This window comes from Ictalurus furcatus, chromosome 9 (assembly GCF_023375685.1).
Source record: "Ictalurus furcatus strain D&B chromosome 9, Billie_1.0, whole genome shotgun sequence".
NCBI lineage: Eukaryota > Metazoa > Chordata > Actinopteri > Siluriformes > Ictaluridae > Ictalurus > Ictalurus furcatus.
This window is the reverse complement of record NC_071263.1, coordinates 14732634-14751304: the sequence shown is the minus strand read 5'-3', so window position 1 is coordinate 14751304 and position 18671 is coordinate 14732634. Positions and strand designations below refer to the sequence as shown.

The window sequence follows — 18671 nt, the reverse complement described above, 5'->3', positions numbered from 1 at the left end:
GCCTAACCGGAGCTCTATGAACAGTCACAGTACATGTTTAGAACAGTGAATAAAATGTCTTACCTGACATATCACCAGCATCACCTGCAACATTTCAAAATGGTTAAAGAACATATGTATTAGGCCTACTAGATATAAACCTTATAGGCAGACATATTTCAAAAAATAATACAGCAAAATTAATTAAAATGTAGCATAATACTCATTATTAGAGATGCACCGATACTAAATTTTCTCAGCCGATACCGATAACCGATTATTCAGAGTGATATCAGTCGATACCGATAGTTCTGCCTTTTATACCTTCTTTTAAATGAATAACAATTAATTCCACAATTCTGAAAGAAATGCAAATAAAAACTTTATTCTTTCCATTTCAACAAGTTGTTTCACAGTAATTGGTCTCATATTCTAAATTCTAAAAAACGCTCCTGTTAGGCTTCACATTCACTCACCACAAACAAAAGCATTTCTACTTCATCACTGAACATCAAACTGGTAATATATAATATATATTAACATTAACTGGATATGAAATATACTACTCTACAAATATATTTTTCTGTGCAATATATACTTTTTTGTGAATTCATCCTCATTTAAATCTTTCAACGGTGTACTGGTGCTGTAATCGAGCAGCGCGGCAGAAAATAAAAAAATAAAAAAATAGACTAGACTCCGAAACTCCTGCTTCACTTCTGCTCACTTCCGGCGTAAAATTTAGCAGTACAGAGATTACAGAGATTACAAACTGCAGTTTTGTCATCATTCCACACAAGAGACATCATCTTTACACACAGCACAAAATTGATGTGTTTTCCCGCCCTCTTTTGATTGACAGGATATAATCGGCACTGATCATCGGATGTTTTTAAACTATCAGCCGATGGCCCATAGCGTAAAAAATAGCCTTTATCGGCCGATACATCGGTGCATCTCTAGTTATTATAGTTAGAAACAATAAAGCATTACTAAAACAATCAAATTGTATCAGAAAAAAAATACCTAAATTAATGTTTTTACAATTTAGTCAACACAATTTAACATCTGTGTTGACTAAATTGTAAAAACATTTTGGATTCAGCAAAAAGCTGCAGAGAGATTGGTGTGTCAATGATGTGTGGAAGTTCCTGTGTAAAGTCACTGACATTATCCTGGAAAATAAAGGACAGTCTCACAAACATACCTACTTGGCCAGTTGCCACCACATTGGGGAACTTGGGGTGTTGATTAATGGTGAGGCACAAAATGTCATCATTGTGTTCCACATAGAAACTCTGGCATGCTAAAGGAAACACAAAGATCACAGCCTATATTGCACCCCAAAAATCCCATGTCCAGATCCATTCGCTCATTTTACATGGCGACCTCTTTTAAGAACGTACCTGTCGTTAAGTTAAGGACGATTCCGACTGAAGCTGTGTGGTAGATGATATCCGCCCCCTCGTTTAGGTAATGCACATTGTTCCGGCAGTCGTTGCCCCGGTAACCAAACACCAGTTCTAGCACCAGGTCCTGCGTTAAGAGTCAAATACGGGTTAGAGTCAGAGGTCATCTCCATGGAAATGGCAGAGAGGTTAAAAGAGTCCATTTGCAGGATGGGAGAGGACAGGCGGAGAATAACCGTACTGCAATTGAATTAAGGAAGGTTAACAAGATGAGTGAGGCTAATGTCTCTTCCTCAGGGCTGTGAGACCACACACTCACAGCTTGTGATATCCATGTCTGTAAATCTTTAGAATATTGTCACTGGAGCACTTTCTGTAAAAGAGCTAAAATATGACCACAAGACCATAAACTAATATAAAATTTTATTAGCATTATTACATGATAAAAACTGTTACTTGATTTAAGCACTATTTATTTCTTCAGATACTCATGACACACTCTACTAGTTTACTATATTTTGCAAGATATGTTGCTTTACATGTTATTTACCTCAATGGGCCTTTTCTTCTTGCCCACATTGTTGGTTTGCAGTTTCTCTGGTACTGGTAAAGCCCTGCTTACTGGGGGTCTGTGCCCAAATCAAGCACAAACACAAAGGGATAAATGTAGGACTAGCAGACAACAGTTCTAAACAATTGGCTGTGGGTTAAGATGTACAGTGCTGTGAAAAAGTATTTGCCCCTATCCTGATTTCTTCTGTTTTTGTGTGTATCTCATACTAAATAGTTTTAGATGTTCAAACGAAATACAACATAAAACAAAGGCAACCTGAGTAAACACACAATATAGTTTGTATTTAGTTATTGTTTTTTTGAAGCAAAAAAAAAATTGTTATCCAACACCTATAACCCATGTGGAAAACTATTTGCCCCATTAAACCTATTCTAATCTGGTTGTGCCACATTTAGCAGCAATAACTGCAACCAAACGCTTCCAATAACTGGAGATCAGTCTTTCACTTACTTCTAGGACTAGGACTTACTCCTATGCTTTGGATCATTGTCTGATGTTGATTTGATTGAACAGGGCTTGCAGTAATCAAGCCTGGTTGTGTCTAATCCAGCTGAACCCCATTATGAATTCAGTTTCACAGGTTTGAGGAATTAGTAACTATGGGGGCAAATACATTTTCACACAGATCCAGTTGGTATTGGAGAACTTTTTTGCTTCAATAAATAACATTATCATTTAAAAACTGTAGTTTGTGTTTACTCAGGTTGCCTTTGTTTTATCTTAGATTTTGTTTTAATTTCTGAAACAATTTAGTATGAGATATACACAAAAACAGAAGAAATGACTATATACACTTTTAATATATACTTTTTCTCAGCACTGTACCAAAGGACAATATCTGGCATATCCTCATTTAGTTTAGACACATCACATTATAATATTAGGCTATCTAATATGAAATATTATAAGAATTTAGAATGATCATGTGACTGGTGCAGAGTGAGATGAACTAGGCTTACCTTGAGCCCCTTCATGGAAGCATTTACAGAGAAACGTACACATTAGAACCACTGTCTCTTATCACAGTTGTCAGGCAAGAGCACCAGATTGAAAGAACACAACACAGGGACACTGAGACCACAAAATACACAACACAGAGCCCACACCCCCATGAACTTAATCAATTTTCTTAGTGACAGCAGTGATTATGTAAAGCCAGTAGCACGTGGTCTGAAACACAATTTCTCAGAGCCGGCAATGCAAGAGGCATAACATACCCTGAAAAATGAAATGATTTATTTATACTTCAAATAAGGTTATGCAGCATGTGGAGCAAGTACAGTATGTGATTAGAGCCAAAGTACACAAAAGTCTTGTTGAAATGATCAGAAGTGAGATGTATTGAAAGTAAGAAGAAAGACAGCAATACAGCAATAAAGTGTCATGTATTCAACTGAGGGACCGAAATCCCTTGCTGCTATTGCATCTAAAACCAGCTTGCACTTCTTTTGATGGAAAAGGAAAGCTGTATATATTCACAGATACTCACAATATTCACAAAGCACAACTGAAACATTTCTTTTCTTCAGCAGTTCTTCTTACCTGACTACCCCCTGCCTTCATGTGGTGACAGGAAAGAGTGCAAAGTAGAGACAGACATAGAAGTGAGGATGAGAGGAAGAGAAAGACACCAGGATGCTAAATTACTCAAAGACAATGTGCTCCCCATGAAGCAATATTCTTGGTCATTAAAATGACTTTCAGTGACAAAACATCCTTTAATTAAAGTCAACTAAACAACTGATCAATTCTCTGATGTGCATCTATTTTCAGCTTTAAAACGAATCTGATTTTTCATTTCAGAAAAGAGGGGTAAAGGGTGATGCTGAAATACAACCTGTTCTTAGCCAAATATCAAATAATGACTACACGATTTATTGCTGTCACTGAAAAATTTTTACAGTGCTGCTGGTCAGTGGTCTTTGGAGAACCTGACAGCAGTGGAGACTGGTGTGCAGTAAAATCACCTCTGTTACATGAACTCTTAATGAGATAAATCAATGTCTCTGTGTGTTTTTACAGTTCTTTAGGCATAAAAAATCATTTTACCTTCATTTTACTTTTACATACATTTTTCAAAAAGTTTTTGAAGTGTCCACTCCAGTGGACTGCATGCGTTCAAATGAAGAATTATTGTCCATTCTAGTGGGTGTTATGCAGTTTGCAATAGTAAGAAAATGTCTTTTGAATAGCTGTCCACTGTAGTGACCATTATGCATGAAAGGATTAAAAAAAATTAGATACAGTGATTGAAATCAGAACCCACCGTTATCAAAGTCATTACATTATATTGAGTTCTTATATTTATTAGGTGATTTGATTGGTCCCTTGGGTTTAATCCAAACTTCCAAATCATCTTCAACTAATCAACTAACAATCAACTAATGTGTTCAAGAATAAAAAGCTCTATGGCTCCAATAAATAGACAAAATATTATTGTACACATTTAAATCATGTTCTTGAGATAAATCTGTACTGGAATTTATTTTACAGTTAAAGGGATCCCTGGCTACAAAAAGTCTGAGACTAGAAACAGGTACATGTATTAAGATTCTACACTTTATCCATCTTTATCCATGTAACCTGTGTACCGGTTATCAATTATAAGTCATTCATGTAGCAGCAGTGCAATGCATAAAATCATGCCTTCAATTAATTAATATTCATATCAAACACCAGAATGTGGGAAAAATATGATCCTGTTGATTTATACTGTGGCATACTTGTTGGTGCCAGACAAGTTGGTATAAGTATCTCAGAAACTGCTGAACTCCTGGGATTTTCATGCACTACAGTATCTAGAGTTTAATGGTGAGAAAGAGAAAAAACCTCAACTGAGCAACAATTCTGTGGGTGGAAATGCCTTGTTGGTGAGAGTGGTTAGAAGAAAATAGAGCCTGACTGGTTCAAGCTGACAGGAAGTCTACAATAATTCAAATAATCACTCTTTACAACCATGGTGAGCAGTCAAGCATCTCAGAACACACAATGCACTTTAACCGACCACACTGGTTTCTACTCCTGTCAGCCAAGAAGTGGAGTCTGAGGCACAGGAAACTGGAAGACTGGAAACACTGCCTGGTCTTGGCATTGCTCTGCTGCCACATGATTGGCTGATTGGATAATTGTATGAAAAAGCAGGGGTACAGGTGTTCCTGTTAAAGTGGCTGGTGAGTGTATACCGCAATAATTATAGTAAAAAGGAAAACTTGAGTCAAGACAGTGACTACGTTTACATGGACAGCAGTAATCCAATTATTGACCTTATTCTGAGTAAAATAATATTGTGATTAAGGTGTTTACATGAATATTCCTTTTATGTTCCCGTTTTACATGTTATAGAACATAGATCGATTAACAGCACACGTCATTACATCACCGCGCCACGCCATTCAACGTTTCCTCCAGAATTTCACGTATCAACATACAGTTCATCTTCGTTAAGGTACCGTATACAGTTTTGGATGTTTTTATAAATTTTTTTTTACAAATGCTTCAAGTGCGGTTAATTATTTGTCATGCTGTACGTGCAAATTGACGACTGCTTCAAGCCGTGGGCTGCGTCCCAAACTGTGTACTTACCTACTCTATAGTAGCCGAGATACATGTATTTCGCCTACTATAGGCCTATAGTAGGCAAGTACGCAGTTTCGGACGCAGCCGTGCTCTCTTGTTTGCCGTAAAACGGTTGAGCACTGCCGTGTGTGATCATGTCCTGTCGCAAAATGCGGTAAAAACTCTCACACGACGTTAATAATGTGATTAAGGTGTTTACATATCTGTAATGCACGTCGATAATGCGACTAAAACAGGAATACTCCACATGTCTTAACTCCATTTGTGTTTACTTCGAGTATGACTTTAATCTGATTAAGGTAATTAAAAATGGCTGTTTACATGGTAGTTTCTTAATCAGAGTATTGTCTTAATCGGGTTAATATCGGATTATTGTTGTCCATGTAAACGTACTGAGTGTTGTCTATATATAACGTATCTGAGGTTTTGAAGATAGGGATGTACAAAAACTTTCACATTAGCAACTTCAACTGAAAAATGCCTCTCCTGACATACCTTTCATCTGCTGAAGGCTCTTTTTGCTGTAGGTGTGGCTTGACCCCTGCCATGGGTCTCATATTGGTAGATAAGGCCTTGATTACATAGTTGATCTCATTCTCTCGAGTCACATCACTATCGTACCCTGCAAGGAGCCAAAAGACAGAGAGCAGAAAATGAGATGACCCTTTAAACTATAAGAATAATTTAGTATTACAAAATGTGCTCCTATTTTTTAGAGAGTGACAAGCTTAGAATGTCAATCAGCAATATGACTGTATCTTTTGAGCATGCTGTATGGAATGTTGTTTTTTTTTTAAACAAAAATTAAGAGGATAATATTCTAATTATATCTTTGATATCTATATATCTATAGGCAACTACAACATATAGAATTTAGTGTGCTTCTCTCACCCCCATCATCCTCACTCTCGATGTCGGATTCCTCACTATCGCACTGGTGCACCTCCCGACAGCCCTCAGTGTCGTGGCTCCAAATCATCAGAGACGTGTCGGCTCCACCCACCGTCACCAGCCGAGAATCATCATGTGTCCAGCGCACGTTGGTCACGTGGGTGCTGTGGGCCACATATCGCTTGAACTTCGCATATTTTCCCTGATTAATATTAGAGAACATTTAACACAATTAAGTGATCATCAAGGCAAATACATAAAGTAAAGCAAAATGAAGTTTTACAATAGAAACAAAACTGTTGCTTGATAATCAAACCTAAAACATTAGCTGATCTGTATAAAAATAAGTTTTATTCAACCAAATAATCCAGAACCTCCCCAGTATTTTATTTGACATGACTCATTCTTACCTTAACAGGATACCTGAAAAGCTTGACATATCCAAGGTCATCGCCTGTTGCCAGCACCTGTTTGTCGTTGCTAAGACATGCTGTGGTTACCTCGGTAACCTCACTAACCACTGGCCAGATGCCCTCACAGGAGCTCCCCAACACACATGTCCATGTGCTCCACTCAATCTTCTCCACCTAGACATAGACACAGCACAGAGATTCAAATTGAAGGCTTTCACAATCACAAGCCAGCGAGGTAAGTTCCTGTGATAATGCACTAGTGATCTTAAGTGCAGCCCAATTCCTTGTCTCCAAATTTAGTCCCACACAAATGAAAAGTGGGCCATGTTCTTGCCCTTATGAGTGCCCTTACTCCATTTAGACCTGAGATACGAGCAAGTTACAGTAACCACAACAACACCCTGAGCATCTCTCACCTCTACAGCAGGAATGGTTTGCTTCTTCCCACGAGGGGCCTCAAAAAATAGCTGCTCCTTAGTGGCAGTGTTGACCTGCAAAAGCTTCCCTGATGAAAGAAGGCACAGCTATAATAAAGACTCACAATACAAAGTGTACAAAAGATTCATTATGAGGAACAAATACATACAAGCAAGCAAACAAAAATATATACAATGTATAAATAGTACAACAGTCTAAGTTTAATTTGTTTACGATATTCAGTAACACCTGCTTAGACTTTATTATTCTTTATTTATGTCTATATATTATAGATATGTTTTTTACCTCGTTTGTCCCAGTCCAGGTGAGTGATGTAGTTCATAGAGCCTTTGCATACACCCACTCTCTTGCTGCTCATCACGTTGTATATATCCACGAAGGTATCACCTGAGGCTACTGCCAAATATTTCCCTGCACCTGTGGCAGGTGGACCCATTTATCAGCTCTAATTCATTCTCATTACTATGCTCGTTTTTACCACTAAATGTCATATCACAACATGTGAAAAGGCAAATGCAGCTTGTACTATCGCTTTAAAAATGTCATACACAATTGACTGTTAAATTTCTCAACCTCTATAATCCAACTAGTCTGAAAACTTACTTTGTTTCTTTGCAAACCGGAGCTAGTGTTATTTTGAACTTTTTCACTTTTGAATGTCTTGCAGTTTGACAGGCCCTCTACTTTCAAATTCAGACCCTGACAGACACTATTTGTGGCTCAACTCAGAATAGACTCAGTACTCGGTATGATGTGTCTGGATTCTATGCCGGCTCCAGCGTGCTGACTAACCAGGAGAGAAGCGGATATCGGAGATGATGTCCTTGCGGTGGTGGAATGACACCAGGTCCTCCAGAGTGTCTGCATTAACAATGAGGAAGCAGCCGTCGTTTAGCCCCACTGCCAGAGCCTTGCCGTCCGGAGAGAAACAGCAGCAGCGACCACCTGCAGTTAAACAAACGCAGTCACTACATGCTAATCGCCACTTTATGGATTCAAGTACTAACAATGATAATGGATTTTTCAATTGCTTAAGGCTTTTGGAGAGCCAGTAAGAGTAAAGCATCCTGCAAGTACCTTATCTAATTCTACAGAGATGACAGTTTGAATAATTTGATTAAACTTCTTTGGTCAGTCCTTCTTGCATGGCTGTTTTTATAGTGCAATATAAACTGAATGCCACTGACTAGTCAGGACCTTTTTTGCTTCAGAAACTTTCCTTAGTGCCTTTGCCTTCAAGCAATCAATATGCTTTTAAGAATAACTGGCATTTTTAAGGGCATATTTTGACGTGCTTTAAATTATGGTCATATTCAAACATCAGGTTTAGTAAAGTACTCATGCAGTACTAATTAGATACAGCACTCACTAAAGCTTTTACTGTAAATTAAGGAAGCCCCAGACTACCTTTCTTGAGTTTGCGCACAGCGAGCATGCAGTGGCTGGGAGAAAGGTCCCATATACGCAGGGTCTTGTCATCACTCACAGTGGCACACAGAGGCAAGTGAGGGTGGGTAGCCAAACCCCACACTTCTCCCTCCATATGACCCTGGTCACACAAAACAGTTAACACATTTCAGTTCAGTTAGCACACACCATGAGTAATGCCCTTACATAACACACTCTCTCACTGCAACAGTTAGTGCTGCGTTACCAAAAAATCACTGCAGCATATCGATCATACTTGCATGGTAGAGAGAGAGAGAGAGTTCAATGTGATGCACTCTCTAGCATATAGCAAAAGGCTATGAGGCTCTACAATATTTTTCGGAATCCAGGCACAAAGCAGTGGCTTAATGTGGACAGAACATAAAACATCAAGACATATCGTTTGAACACACAGCCAAGTCTCTTGAAACCTATTCAACAATCCACTTGAACTAGCATTGACAGGTTTTTTTTCTCTTGATGAATAACAACAACAAAACAGTCAAAAGAAGATGCCGACTTGGCTAGAGAGCTGTGATTGATTTGCTGACTAAAACGCTTTAATAAACAATGGTTACACTGCAGTAGTCATCTTAATTAAAGAACTCCATACCCATGTATGCCATATTTTCTTTGCCTGTGTTCTTCTTCTTCTTTTTTTTCAATAGAACTGAAACAATTTGTAAGCCCAAATTAGCACTGTTCAGAAAGTACACCTGTTAGGACCTAGCCACAGAAACACCTCCCTGCCCCAGCACAGCCTTTCCAGTCAAAGCCTAAATAACACTATCCAAATCCAGCAGAATGTTAATAAAATACTAACTAAGATGTTGTGATGTCCTGACAAGCAAATTGTATTATTTAAAATATGATCTCATTCAGTGTATGTCGGAGAATTACTCTGGTGTGTTAATTACATGTGTGTGTTAATTATAACATATATTGTACAAGATTCTCATTCATTCTAGACATACAGTAACTGTTGTATGTATGAAAGGACTATATTCCGTCTATAAGGTGAATAAATGACGTTGACAGTCAAAGAACAGGTTTATACACTCACTGAGTGCTTGATTAGGAACACTAAACTAATACTGCTCTCAAAACAGCCTAGTTTCTTCGTGGCATGGATTCCACAAGATGTTGGAAACATTCCTTTGATATTCTGGTCCACGTTGATATGATTACATCATGCAATTCCTGCAGATGCTTAAGGTGCACTTTCATGCTGTGAATCTCCCGTTCTTCCACGTCTCAAAGCTGTTCTATTGGATTCAGATCAGGTGACTGGGAAGGCCATTGAAGACCACTGAACTCGTTGTCATGTTCATGAAACCAGTTTGAGATGACTTTTGCTTTGTGACATGGTGCAATATCATGCTTGAAGTAGCCATTAGAAGATGGGTCAATTTTGGCCATGAAGGGATGCACATGGTCAGCAACAATACTCACATAGGCTGTGGCATTCAAGTGATGATAGATTTATATTAAAGGGTCATAGTGTGTCAAGAAAACATTCCCCACACCATTACACCACCTCTACCAGCCTGAACTGGTGACACAAGGCAGGTTGGGTCGATGGATTCATGCTGTTGGTACCAAATTCTGATTCTACCATCTGTGTGCCTCGGCCAAAATTGAGATTCATCAGACCAGGCTACGTTTTTCCAGTCTTCAACTGTCCACTTTTGGTGAGCCTGTGCCCACTGCAGCCTCAGCTTCCTGTTCTTGGCTGACAGAAGTGGAACCCGGTGTGGTCTTCTGCTGTTGAAGCCCAACCGCCTCGAGGTTTGATGTGTTGTGCCTTCTGAGATGCTTTTCTGCTCACTACAATTGTACAGATTGATTATCTGAGTTACTGTAGCCTTTCTGTCATCTCAAAACTGTCTGGCCATTCTCCGTTGACCTCTCTCATCAACGAGACACTTCCGTCAGCAGAACTGCCACTCACTGGATGTTTTTCTTTGTTGCACCGTTCTGAGTAAACTCTAGAGACTGTCGTGTGTGAAAATCCCAGGAGATCAGCAGTTATAGAAATACTCAAACCAGCTCGTCTGGCACCAACAATCATGCTATGGTCAAAATCACTGACATCACATTTTTCCCCCTTCTGATGGTTGATGTGAACATTACTGAGGCTGCTGGCCTATATCCGCATGATTTTATGCTGGCACATGATTGGCTGATTAGGTAATTGCATGAATATGTGTACAGGTGTTCCTAATAAAGTGCTCAGTGAGTGTATTTGGCATGAAGGGTAAAATCTCTGAAAGGCCCTGTGGAGTTTAGCAAAGAGAAAGTAATATAAAGAAAGAGTGGCTGTAGAGTGAAGGACGTTAGTGCATATGAGTTGTATGACATGTAGGAAAATGAACTAGAAAAAAACCCCCACAGCTCTTCCACTTACCTACCTACTGTGTCATCATTCCATATACACATATGGCTTCATTTAATTAAAAATAACGTCAGAAATTTTTTAAATGTCTGGAACTGTTCTCTATTTAACACTGTGAACTCTATAATACATCTTTACTTGACATGCAATGAGCTCTGTTCACTGCATAGTACTCTACAGTACTTTAGTTTCCTGACACACATTTAACACCTAACAGTGCATGCAATTTATCACCCTGATTTAGTTCAATCTATCTGATGTGTACTACTTTCCACTGTAGTGCTTTATGAATTGTTGTAGTAATAACTTTATCCACTGGCCTTATCAAATACGCATGACCAAAAACTGAATATATTTAGACGTCCTAAAGCTTGTACTAATTTCTCTAAGTAATTACAGATAAGCTACACAGAAGCATGAACAATGGTTATAGAGGTTACATAATAAGAAAAATGTGATCTTAACATTTCAACAATGATGAACCAAAATAAATAAATAAATAATTCATCAAAAGGCAATGATTATTAGATGTGATAGTTAGGAGAATGAGGGAGACATGGCTATGCGTAGCTCTATACCTGGACCAAGAGAGTGATAGGCCCACTTTTATCCACCTCCAGAATCTCTCCGTTTTTTGTTCCTACAAGTATGTGTCCATGTCCCAGAGATATGGCACGAATGGAGGGGTTGTCTTCCAATAATAATCCTACACAGAGAGGATTCATCATGGGATGCAATATAGAAGAATTTTCCAAGGTTTTGCAGGTCACTGCTAAGAGGTGCTACCAATCTCACAGACTCACCTTTGGACCCTGGGGCAAGCACAGATCTCTTGATAGCATATGTCTTGAGGCACCTCTCAAACGTGTCATCCCACAGAGCGACTATGCCATCCTTCCCACCAGTCACAAACCCCTAAGTGTAGGGACAATGAAAACCATTATTCTCTGCTACACACTACTAAAACATGACAGCTCCTGTATGCTGTTTTCAAGAAAGCTTTATGAGATTACCACTTCAAGTGTGATTATAACATTCATGCTGTCATTTCTCTCACACACGCTCTCTAGTACCTTTTCTAGAGCATGCATGCTGAAGACAGGTCCATCATGAGCTTTAACTGTCTTCACTAGGAACATGTCCCTCCAGATGCAGATGTCTCCAGTGCATGTTCCAGAGAACACCATCTCCTCTGTCCAGCCATATACTGCGCACATCATGGTCTCAGTCTTCCCTATGCCGCCCTTCTTCCCAATCAGACCTCCACCTATGATATCACAGTAGCATGCTCAAAAATATCTTGTGTAGATATAGTATTATAACATATTACATGTAACATAGTAATTATTACAGTTAAAGGTATTCTTTTGTGTTTAGTGCAAAGCAAATGTTTAGTCTCACCTGCTTTATGCCAGAACTTCATGTGCTTCACCCCAGCAGTAATGAGCTTATCAGGCATATATGGATTGATTTTAACAACAAATATCTTGTCCTTGCTTCCCCTGTAACATGAAATGAAGAAAGATTTCAAAGACACATCACAGAATCACTAGGAAAACATTTTCATAATATTAGGAACATATCTTCACATGCAATTGTGTTTTTAAAAAAAGGAAAAAAAGAAAAGGTCATAGAATAAAGCTGCTCCCTGTCATAACAGAGAAGTGTAAAAGATCATGGGAGCCAAAGCCTGGCTGTAATTGAGCTGTCTTCTGTGCCATTTTCACTGTCTGTGTCCCAGTCGCCAAGACAGCCATGCTGTCTCACTCCCCACTTTAGGCCCTGTCACAGAGCAGGCAGAGCGCTGAGCAGTGGCTACACTGTCAGAGCCTATTTACATCCACCCACCTCTCAAACCTCACCAGAGCCCCGTGGTGCAACCAAGTCATGTGCTCCTATACTACTGAGATATACAAAAATTTGGAGTTGGTGAGGAGGAGAAAAATTGTTTTAAAACACTATTCTGTACCTTGTACATGTAATTATGTGAACATATCATATTCAGAATATACACAATTCCCAACAAAACATTTACTATTTATAGATCCATCACATGAAAACAATTATTAGTGCAGCCTTGGCATAGATGCTATTTTCAGGAGCAATGAAAAAGACAGCAGCGCCTGATGGGTTAAATATACTTTTGACTGACCCATAATTACTAAGCTGCGACTGTTGAGTGTGTTATGACAGGAGGATTAGAAGGGTTATTTCCTGGTTTAATGGCTCATGAATAAGCACTGAGTCTCAGCTCTCCACATTCATCATGAGAAATAGAGCAGCACGTTAACCACCATGTCTGACTTTGAGAATGGGCTATAAGAAAGAATGGGCTATACAGTAATGGAGCAAAAAACAATTGTTACTGGGAATGTAACATTAAGATAATGGAAATTTGAACAGTCTGTTAATGGAAAATAATTTGTCTTATCTAATCTAGGGTCTATAAAAATCCAATTTTCATGCAAATTAGGTCATAAATCTGGGCATACACTACATGACAAAATCAAAATGGATTTCAAAAATGGAGTGCACTTTTTTGCACTTCATGGCAGTTTTTTTTAAACAGATGTTTTAAAAAACTAGATCATTAAGTCACACACACAGTATTTTTACAACAACAAAAAAAATATCTAAAAATCCCAAATTTCTAAAGACTCCCAAAGACAAAGTGCAATCCTATTACAACAGAAATAAACAGTTGAACACAGTGCAACCTGCAAGACATGTTTGTTCTACTGTATACACACCATAAGCATACTAATTAAGTTAGCAATTCATGACTGTTGTTCTCATAGCTCCATGATCATTATGAAAAAGGTGACTAACCGGAAAGCTGAGAGCTTTTCTCCTTTCCTCCAGTCCCAAAGCACAATAGTGTGACTGTCATCCAGACCCACTGAGGCCAGTCGCTTTCCATCCGCTAAAGACAGACAGATAGACAAACAATGTCAACAATGACACTAATAGTAACACATCAGTGTAGTTCATTATATAACATATGCCTTGCTATCATGTTATGAATGTAACAAGATGTCACCACAAATACATTATGACAGAAAGTAAAGGCGTGAGGGAATTTGCATCATTCAGTATTTAGTCACACACATAATTAAAATGTGCAGCGTATTACACATGGAGCACATGACTAAAGAAAATGATGTACATGACGCTTAAATTAGTTTTCAGCCCAGACTTTCTCCACCTCCCATGCTCCGCTCTCATGCAGAGAGTCGGATGCTATTTCCAGCTAGTAGACAGGCAGGCAGGAGACACAGAACTCACAGTCTAACAGCATTACTGAGAGAGTGTCTGTAGCATATCATCAGTAAAAGTCTTATTTTAGAGCTGAAATAGCTCACTGATGCTGTTACTTATTTCAAAATCATACACTTTTTAGATGGAATCAAAATCGGTTTAAGTACTTAAACTAGAATCTAAAAAGTAAATCGAGTTTAATGAATCACTACTATATGTCATGTTTATTAAAACTAAATACTGTTCATTGTCACAGTACCTGAGAAGTCAAGTGCACACACTCCAGACTGGTGGAATCCTTTGAGAACAGACAGAGGCTTCAAAAACTCTGTTTCCCAGATGTGTATGGAAGAGTCTCTTCCCACCTGTTCAAACATTTACGAACATTTATATGAATTTGAAAGATTAAAAAAAAAAAAAAACCTGGACATGAACAGGTGAATCAAGTGAACAAACAATAGAAATTATTGTCTTATTGGGGCATAATTTCAGGATCTAATTAAAACATTTGAAAAGATCCAGCTACATGAGCATACTTGGCCTGTAGCTATGTAATCTTTGATGGGGTGGATGGCCAGACAGAGGATGTCATCGTCGTGGCCAAGGTAGAAGCGTTGTGTGTTCTGCTGTCTGTTATACACCACCCCTACAGCAGCGACATGGTACACAATCTCCCCGGTCTGAGTGTAGAACAGGTTACTCCTGCAGTCATAGCCTCGGTAACTGAAATGCAGCCAGACAGACGACACTGTGAAATGACCATGAATCCAAATAAACAATAGAGGGGCAAAACACTGCAGGGAGATACATTACCCTGACAGTGTCTAATGGTGAATAGGGTCCACCATTTGTTTGCCACAATGCATTAATGGTATAAGGATGAATGGGAGCGAGCTTACCCATGTATAAAGTGCAATCTTAGTCCGTTAGCTGGAGGTCTCTCCCTTTTCTTCATAGCTGCCACTCGATGCTTTTCTTTGTACTGCTCTTTAAGTTGAGGTAGATCTTCTTTGTAAACCTGGAATTAAATATTAAGGGCATAAAACCTCTCCACTTAGTGCCACAGGTAACAATGGTGCTCACTGATATAAAACGTTGATTGGAGTACAGTGTTGATGTGCAACTTGCTGTGAACAGCTCTCTTCCTATTCAAAAATTATTTTCATAACGATGGCATCACAGACCTGTCGTCGGTACGTAAGCTGTGTTTCTTGCTCAATCTCCGAGTCCAACTCAGGCACGTCTGATTGGTCAGAATCCGACTCCTCGCTGTTTGAATCTGCCAACATTTCTGTGAGTTTAGTTGGGAAAATATTAGCTGGAAGACGTATTAATCTGAGTAACCTATACATTTTTCTGTACTGAACTGCCCCACTTTGCAGCATCCCCACAAGTCAAGCTGACAGCAAGAAATGCTGATGGCTAAGAAACAGCACTGCCAAGATGAGTTGTGATGAAACCATTAGGAAAATTAATTACTATGCACTATACTGTAATGTAAAATGGGCAATGCAGCAGCCCTCCAGCATTTATGTTTCTAAGTGATAAGGAGAATTTGAAATGATTCTAATGAATTAAGCATTGTAAATGTTACAGTCAAGTCCTTAAGATATTCATTCAAAAATAATGAATAATATATTTTTTTCAATTGTATGATTACAATTGCATAATAATTCTTAATTATTGAACTGTACCTTGTGGGGCTATATGGAGAGTATCTTTTGATTTCCTTTCAGGTATAAATTTCCACTGGAACACTGAATGGTCAGCTCCACCAATAGTGATCACCCACTGATAATCATGTGACCACCTAACATTGGTTATGTGTGCAGAGTGGCCTAAGTACTTTTTGAATTTTGCACCTAGGACAAAGCAACAAAATGCGTATTCAGACACAAAGAGGCAGAACATTACTAACAAACAATAGGCCAGGCATAGAAAACAACCTTTAAAGCACACAAACCTTTCTTTATGCATGGATATCGCAACAATTTAACTAATCCATAATCATCAGCCGTTACTAAAATTTGACTTGAGAAGTTGGCATCTACAGAGTTGATGTCATTGATGTCAGAGTATTTGGGCCATATCCCATTCACTTCTGGACCAAGAACACAGGTCCATGAGGACCACTGGACTAGCTTCAGCTCTTCTCGGTTTGTCACCTCCTTCCCAGCTGTACAAAAAAAAAACACAGGAGTACATAAACAACTGAGCTTCTAGTTGCATCAAATGACATCATTTTCTATTAGCATAATGTTACAACTCAATGCCTATTAACTTGATACAAAGACATAACAGTTGGGAAACTCTAATAAATCATGTGAGTGATGTATAGGGGAGGAGAAAATGTGATGATCTTACTAGGCATTCTGTAGAATAGCCTCCTGCCACTGCCATCGTTGGTCTGCAGATATTTGCTGTCAATGGACCAGTCCATGTGTGTGATGAAGCTGGTGGAGCCCACACATTCACCCACCTTCTTATAGCGCTGCACCACGCCGTAGATATCTACCGAGTTATCATTGGAGCCCACGGCCAGGTGAGCCCCATCAGGAGAGTACTTTAGCTCATGAATGGCTTCCTTGCGGTCTTTGATGTGCACCACCTCTGTCATATCCCTATGAAAATGACCGTATTTTACTAGTCGACCCTTGTACTACTCCACTGCACAGTACTGTGATTACACAATGGCAACCTCACCGATAAACCTATATTTCCATGAAATTTAAGATCACATACCTTATCATGCATGCTATTGATAACGCTTTGAACATATTAGACTTTATCCCATTACTTAACAATTAGGGCTGTCAATCGATGAACATTTTTAATTGAATTAATTACATGATGTCATGTATACCAGAGAAGGAACTCTGAACTACAGTTCCCAGCAGCCACTGCACCTCAATGCATCACAGTCACATGTCCACCTGCACCTGAATCAAGTCATGTTAACGAGCACCTATGTGTATATAGCCACAGTTTGCACTGCACTCCTTGTCTTATATTTGTCTTTCATTGCCATGTTATGCTCACGCTTGTTTTTTGTTTCTTTATACTTGTACCTTGCCACAAGTTCCATAGTTCTTGTTTTGTTTTGAACTTTATTAAAAGTAAATCTGCACTTGCATCCGTCTCCGCCTTGAAATCGTGTCACATGATGTGCAGATTAATTAATTGAATTTAATCGCAATTAATCGCACTACCCCCAAAATATCGTTTAAAGTCATTATTGTGTTAGATGAGAAAAGCATTGAATAAACATTACAAAAAGTAGCTTTACAAAGAAATATCATTTTTATTTGATTCAAAATAGAATTTATTACACATTAACCCCCTTCTACTATATTAACAGGCCTACAGTCCACAGCAATTTACAGAAGCCCTACGTGGCCATGCATTTTTTCTTTCTTGCTTTTTCGCGATCACGACTTCATTTTCTCATGATCTCGACATAACAAGTTGTTTTCTCGTGATCTTGACATAACAAAAAGTTGTTTTCTCATGACATGATTTTATCATGAGAAAATCTAGCGTCTTGTGAATGGGACTGGTGTTGCATGCACGTTGGTGTCTTTGCCATCGGCATCATACTGTAAATGTAATTGCTCGTTGTAGAGATGGACTTTATCTCCACATTAACAGAGAAGGGTGTCCCCTTCTTAAGTGTCGGACATTAATGTGGAAGTCGTCAATCACTGACACACATAGAGCTATTTCAGCTCGAATGAGTCCTTGATCAATGTAAAAACGATTTTGTTCATCCATGACGCTGAGGGATTGCGCTAAGTTTTTGCTGCCTCCAGAACAATAAAAAATAGTTATGTCGAGTACACAGAAAAATTAAGTTGAGATCACGAGAAAACAATGAAGAAAAAAATGAATCATGCATGGCCGCTTAGGGATTCCATAGCAATCCATTTAGCTATCGCATTAGTTTTTCGTGTGTAGATTGTAGAGTGTAGACTTACCAGCCGGGGTTGTGCTAACTGTAGAGCTCGCTAAAACATGCTTTGAGTTCAGGTGGTATTTCAGGCTAGAATTGCTTCGATGGTATGAATATACTCTATTGCAGATAAGACTTTGGTTTTATTGGTTCTTCCATCTGGATTTGTTTTGAATTTTAAATTTCACTTCAGAGGGCCAAGCAGAGTTTAGTCTCCACTTGTATCATGCTCGTCACTAAGCAACTGCATGCAATGTAAGATGACGTACAGGTCTGGGGCGGGGCGGGGTGCATTAAATGTGTTATTTTTTCCATAATTAATCGCACTAAATGAATGTGTTACAGTAAACTGACAGCCCTA

At 38.8% G+C, this 18671-nt stretch overlaps 1 protein-coding gene across 2 annotated transcripts in view; it reads right to left on the bottom strand.

Moving 5' to 3' along the window:
- Positions 1–18671, bottom strand: part of eml5 (EMAP like 5) — a 58283-nt gene that overhangs the window by 10302 nt on the left and 29310 nt on the right. The window contains exons 9-33 of one of the 2 annotated variants that reach the window (XM_053632355.1): positions 16726–16982; positions 16325–16537; positions 16056–16223; positions 15546–15652; positions 15261–15379; positions 14898–15084; positions 14621–14726; positions 13933–14026; positions 12505–12605; positions 12177–12370; positions 11907–12018; positions 11682–11809; positions 8688–8829; positions 8073–8225; positions 7566–7697; positions 7259–7347; positions 6840–7016; positions 6430–6631; positions 6034–6160; positions 3505–3519; positions 2922–2930; positions 1939–2017; positions 1386–1515; positions 1187–1285; positions 64–84 (exon numbers count right to left, since the gene is read on the bottom strand). In XM_053632355.1, coding sequence (XP_053488330.1) covers positions 64–84; positions 1187–1285; positions 1386–1515; positions 1939–2017; positions 2922–2930; positions 3505–3519; positions 6034–6160; positions 6430–6631; positions 6840–7016; positions 7259–7347; positions 7566–7697; positions 8073–8225; positions 8688–8829; positions 11682–11809; positions 11907–12018; positions 12177–12370; positions 12505–12605; positions 13933–14026; positions 14621–14726; positions 14898–15084; positions 15261–15379; positions 15546–15652; positions 16056–16223; positions 16325–16537; positions 16726–16982 — 3161 coding nt within the window. Of the gene's footprint in view, positions 1–63; positions 85–1186; positions 1286–1385; positions 1516–1938; positions 2018–2921; positions 2931–3504; positions 3520–6033; positions 6161–6429; positions 6632–6839; positions 7017–7258; positions 7348–7565; positions 7698–8072; positions 8226–8687; positions 8830–11681; positions 11810–11906; positions 12019–12176; positions 12371–12504; positions 12606–13932; positions 14027–14620; positions 14727–14897; positions 15085–15260; positions 15380–15545; positions 15653–16055; positions 16224–16324; positions 16538–16725; positions 16983–18671 lie in introns of those variants that run through there. The other variant, XM_053632354.1, reaches the window with a different exon arrangement.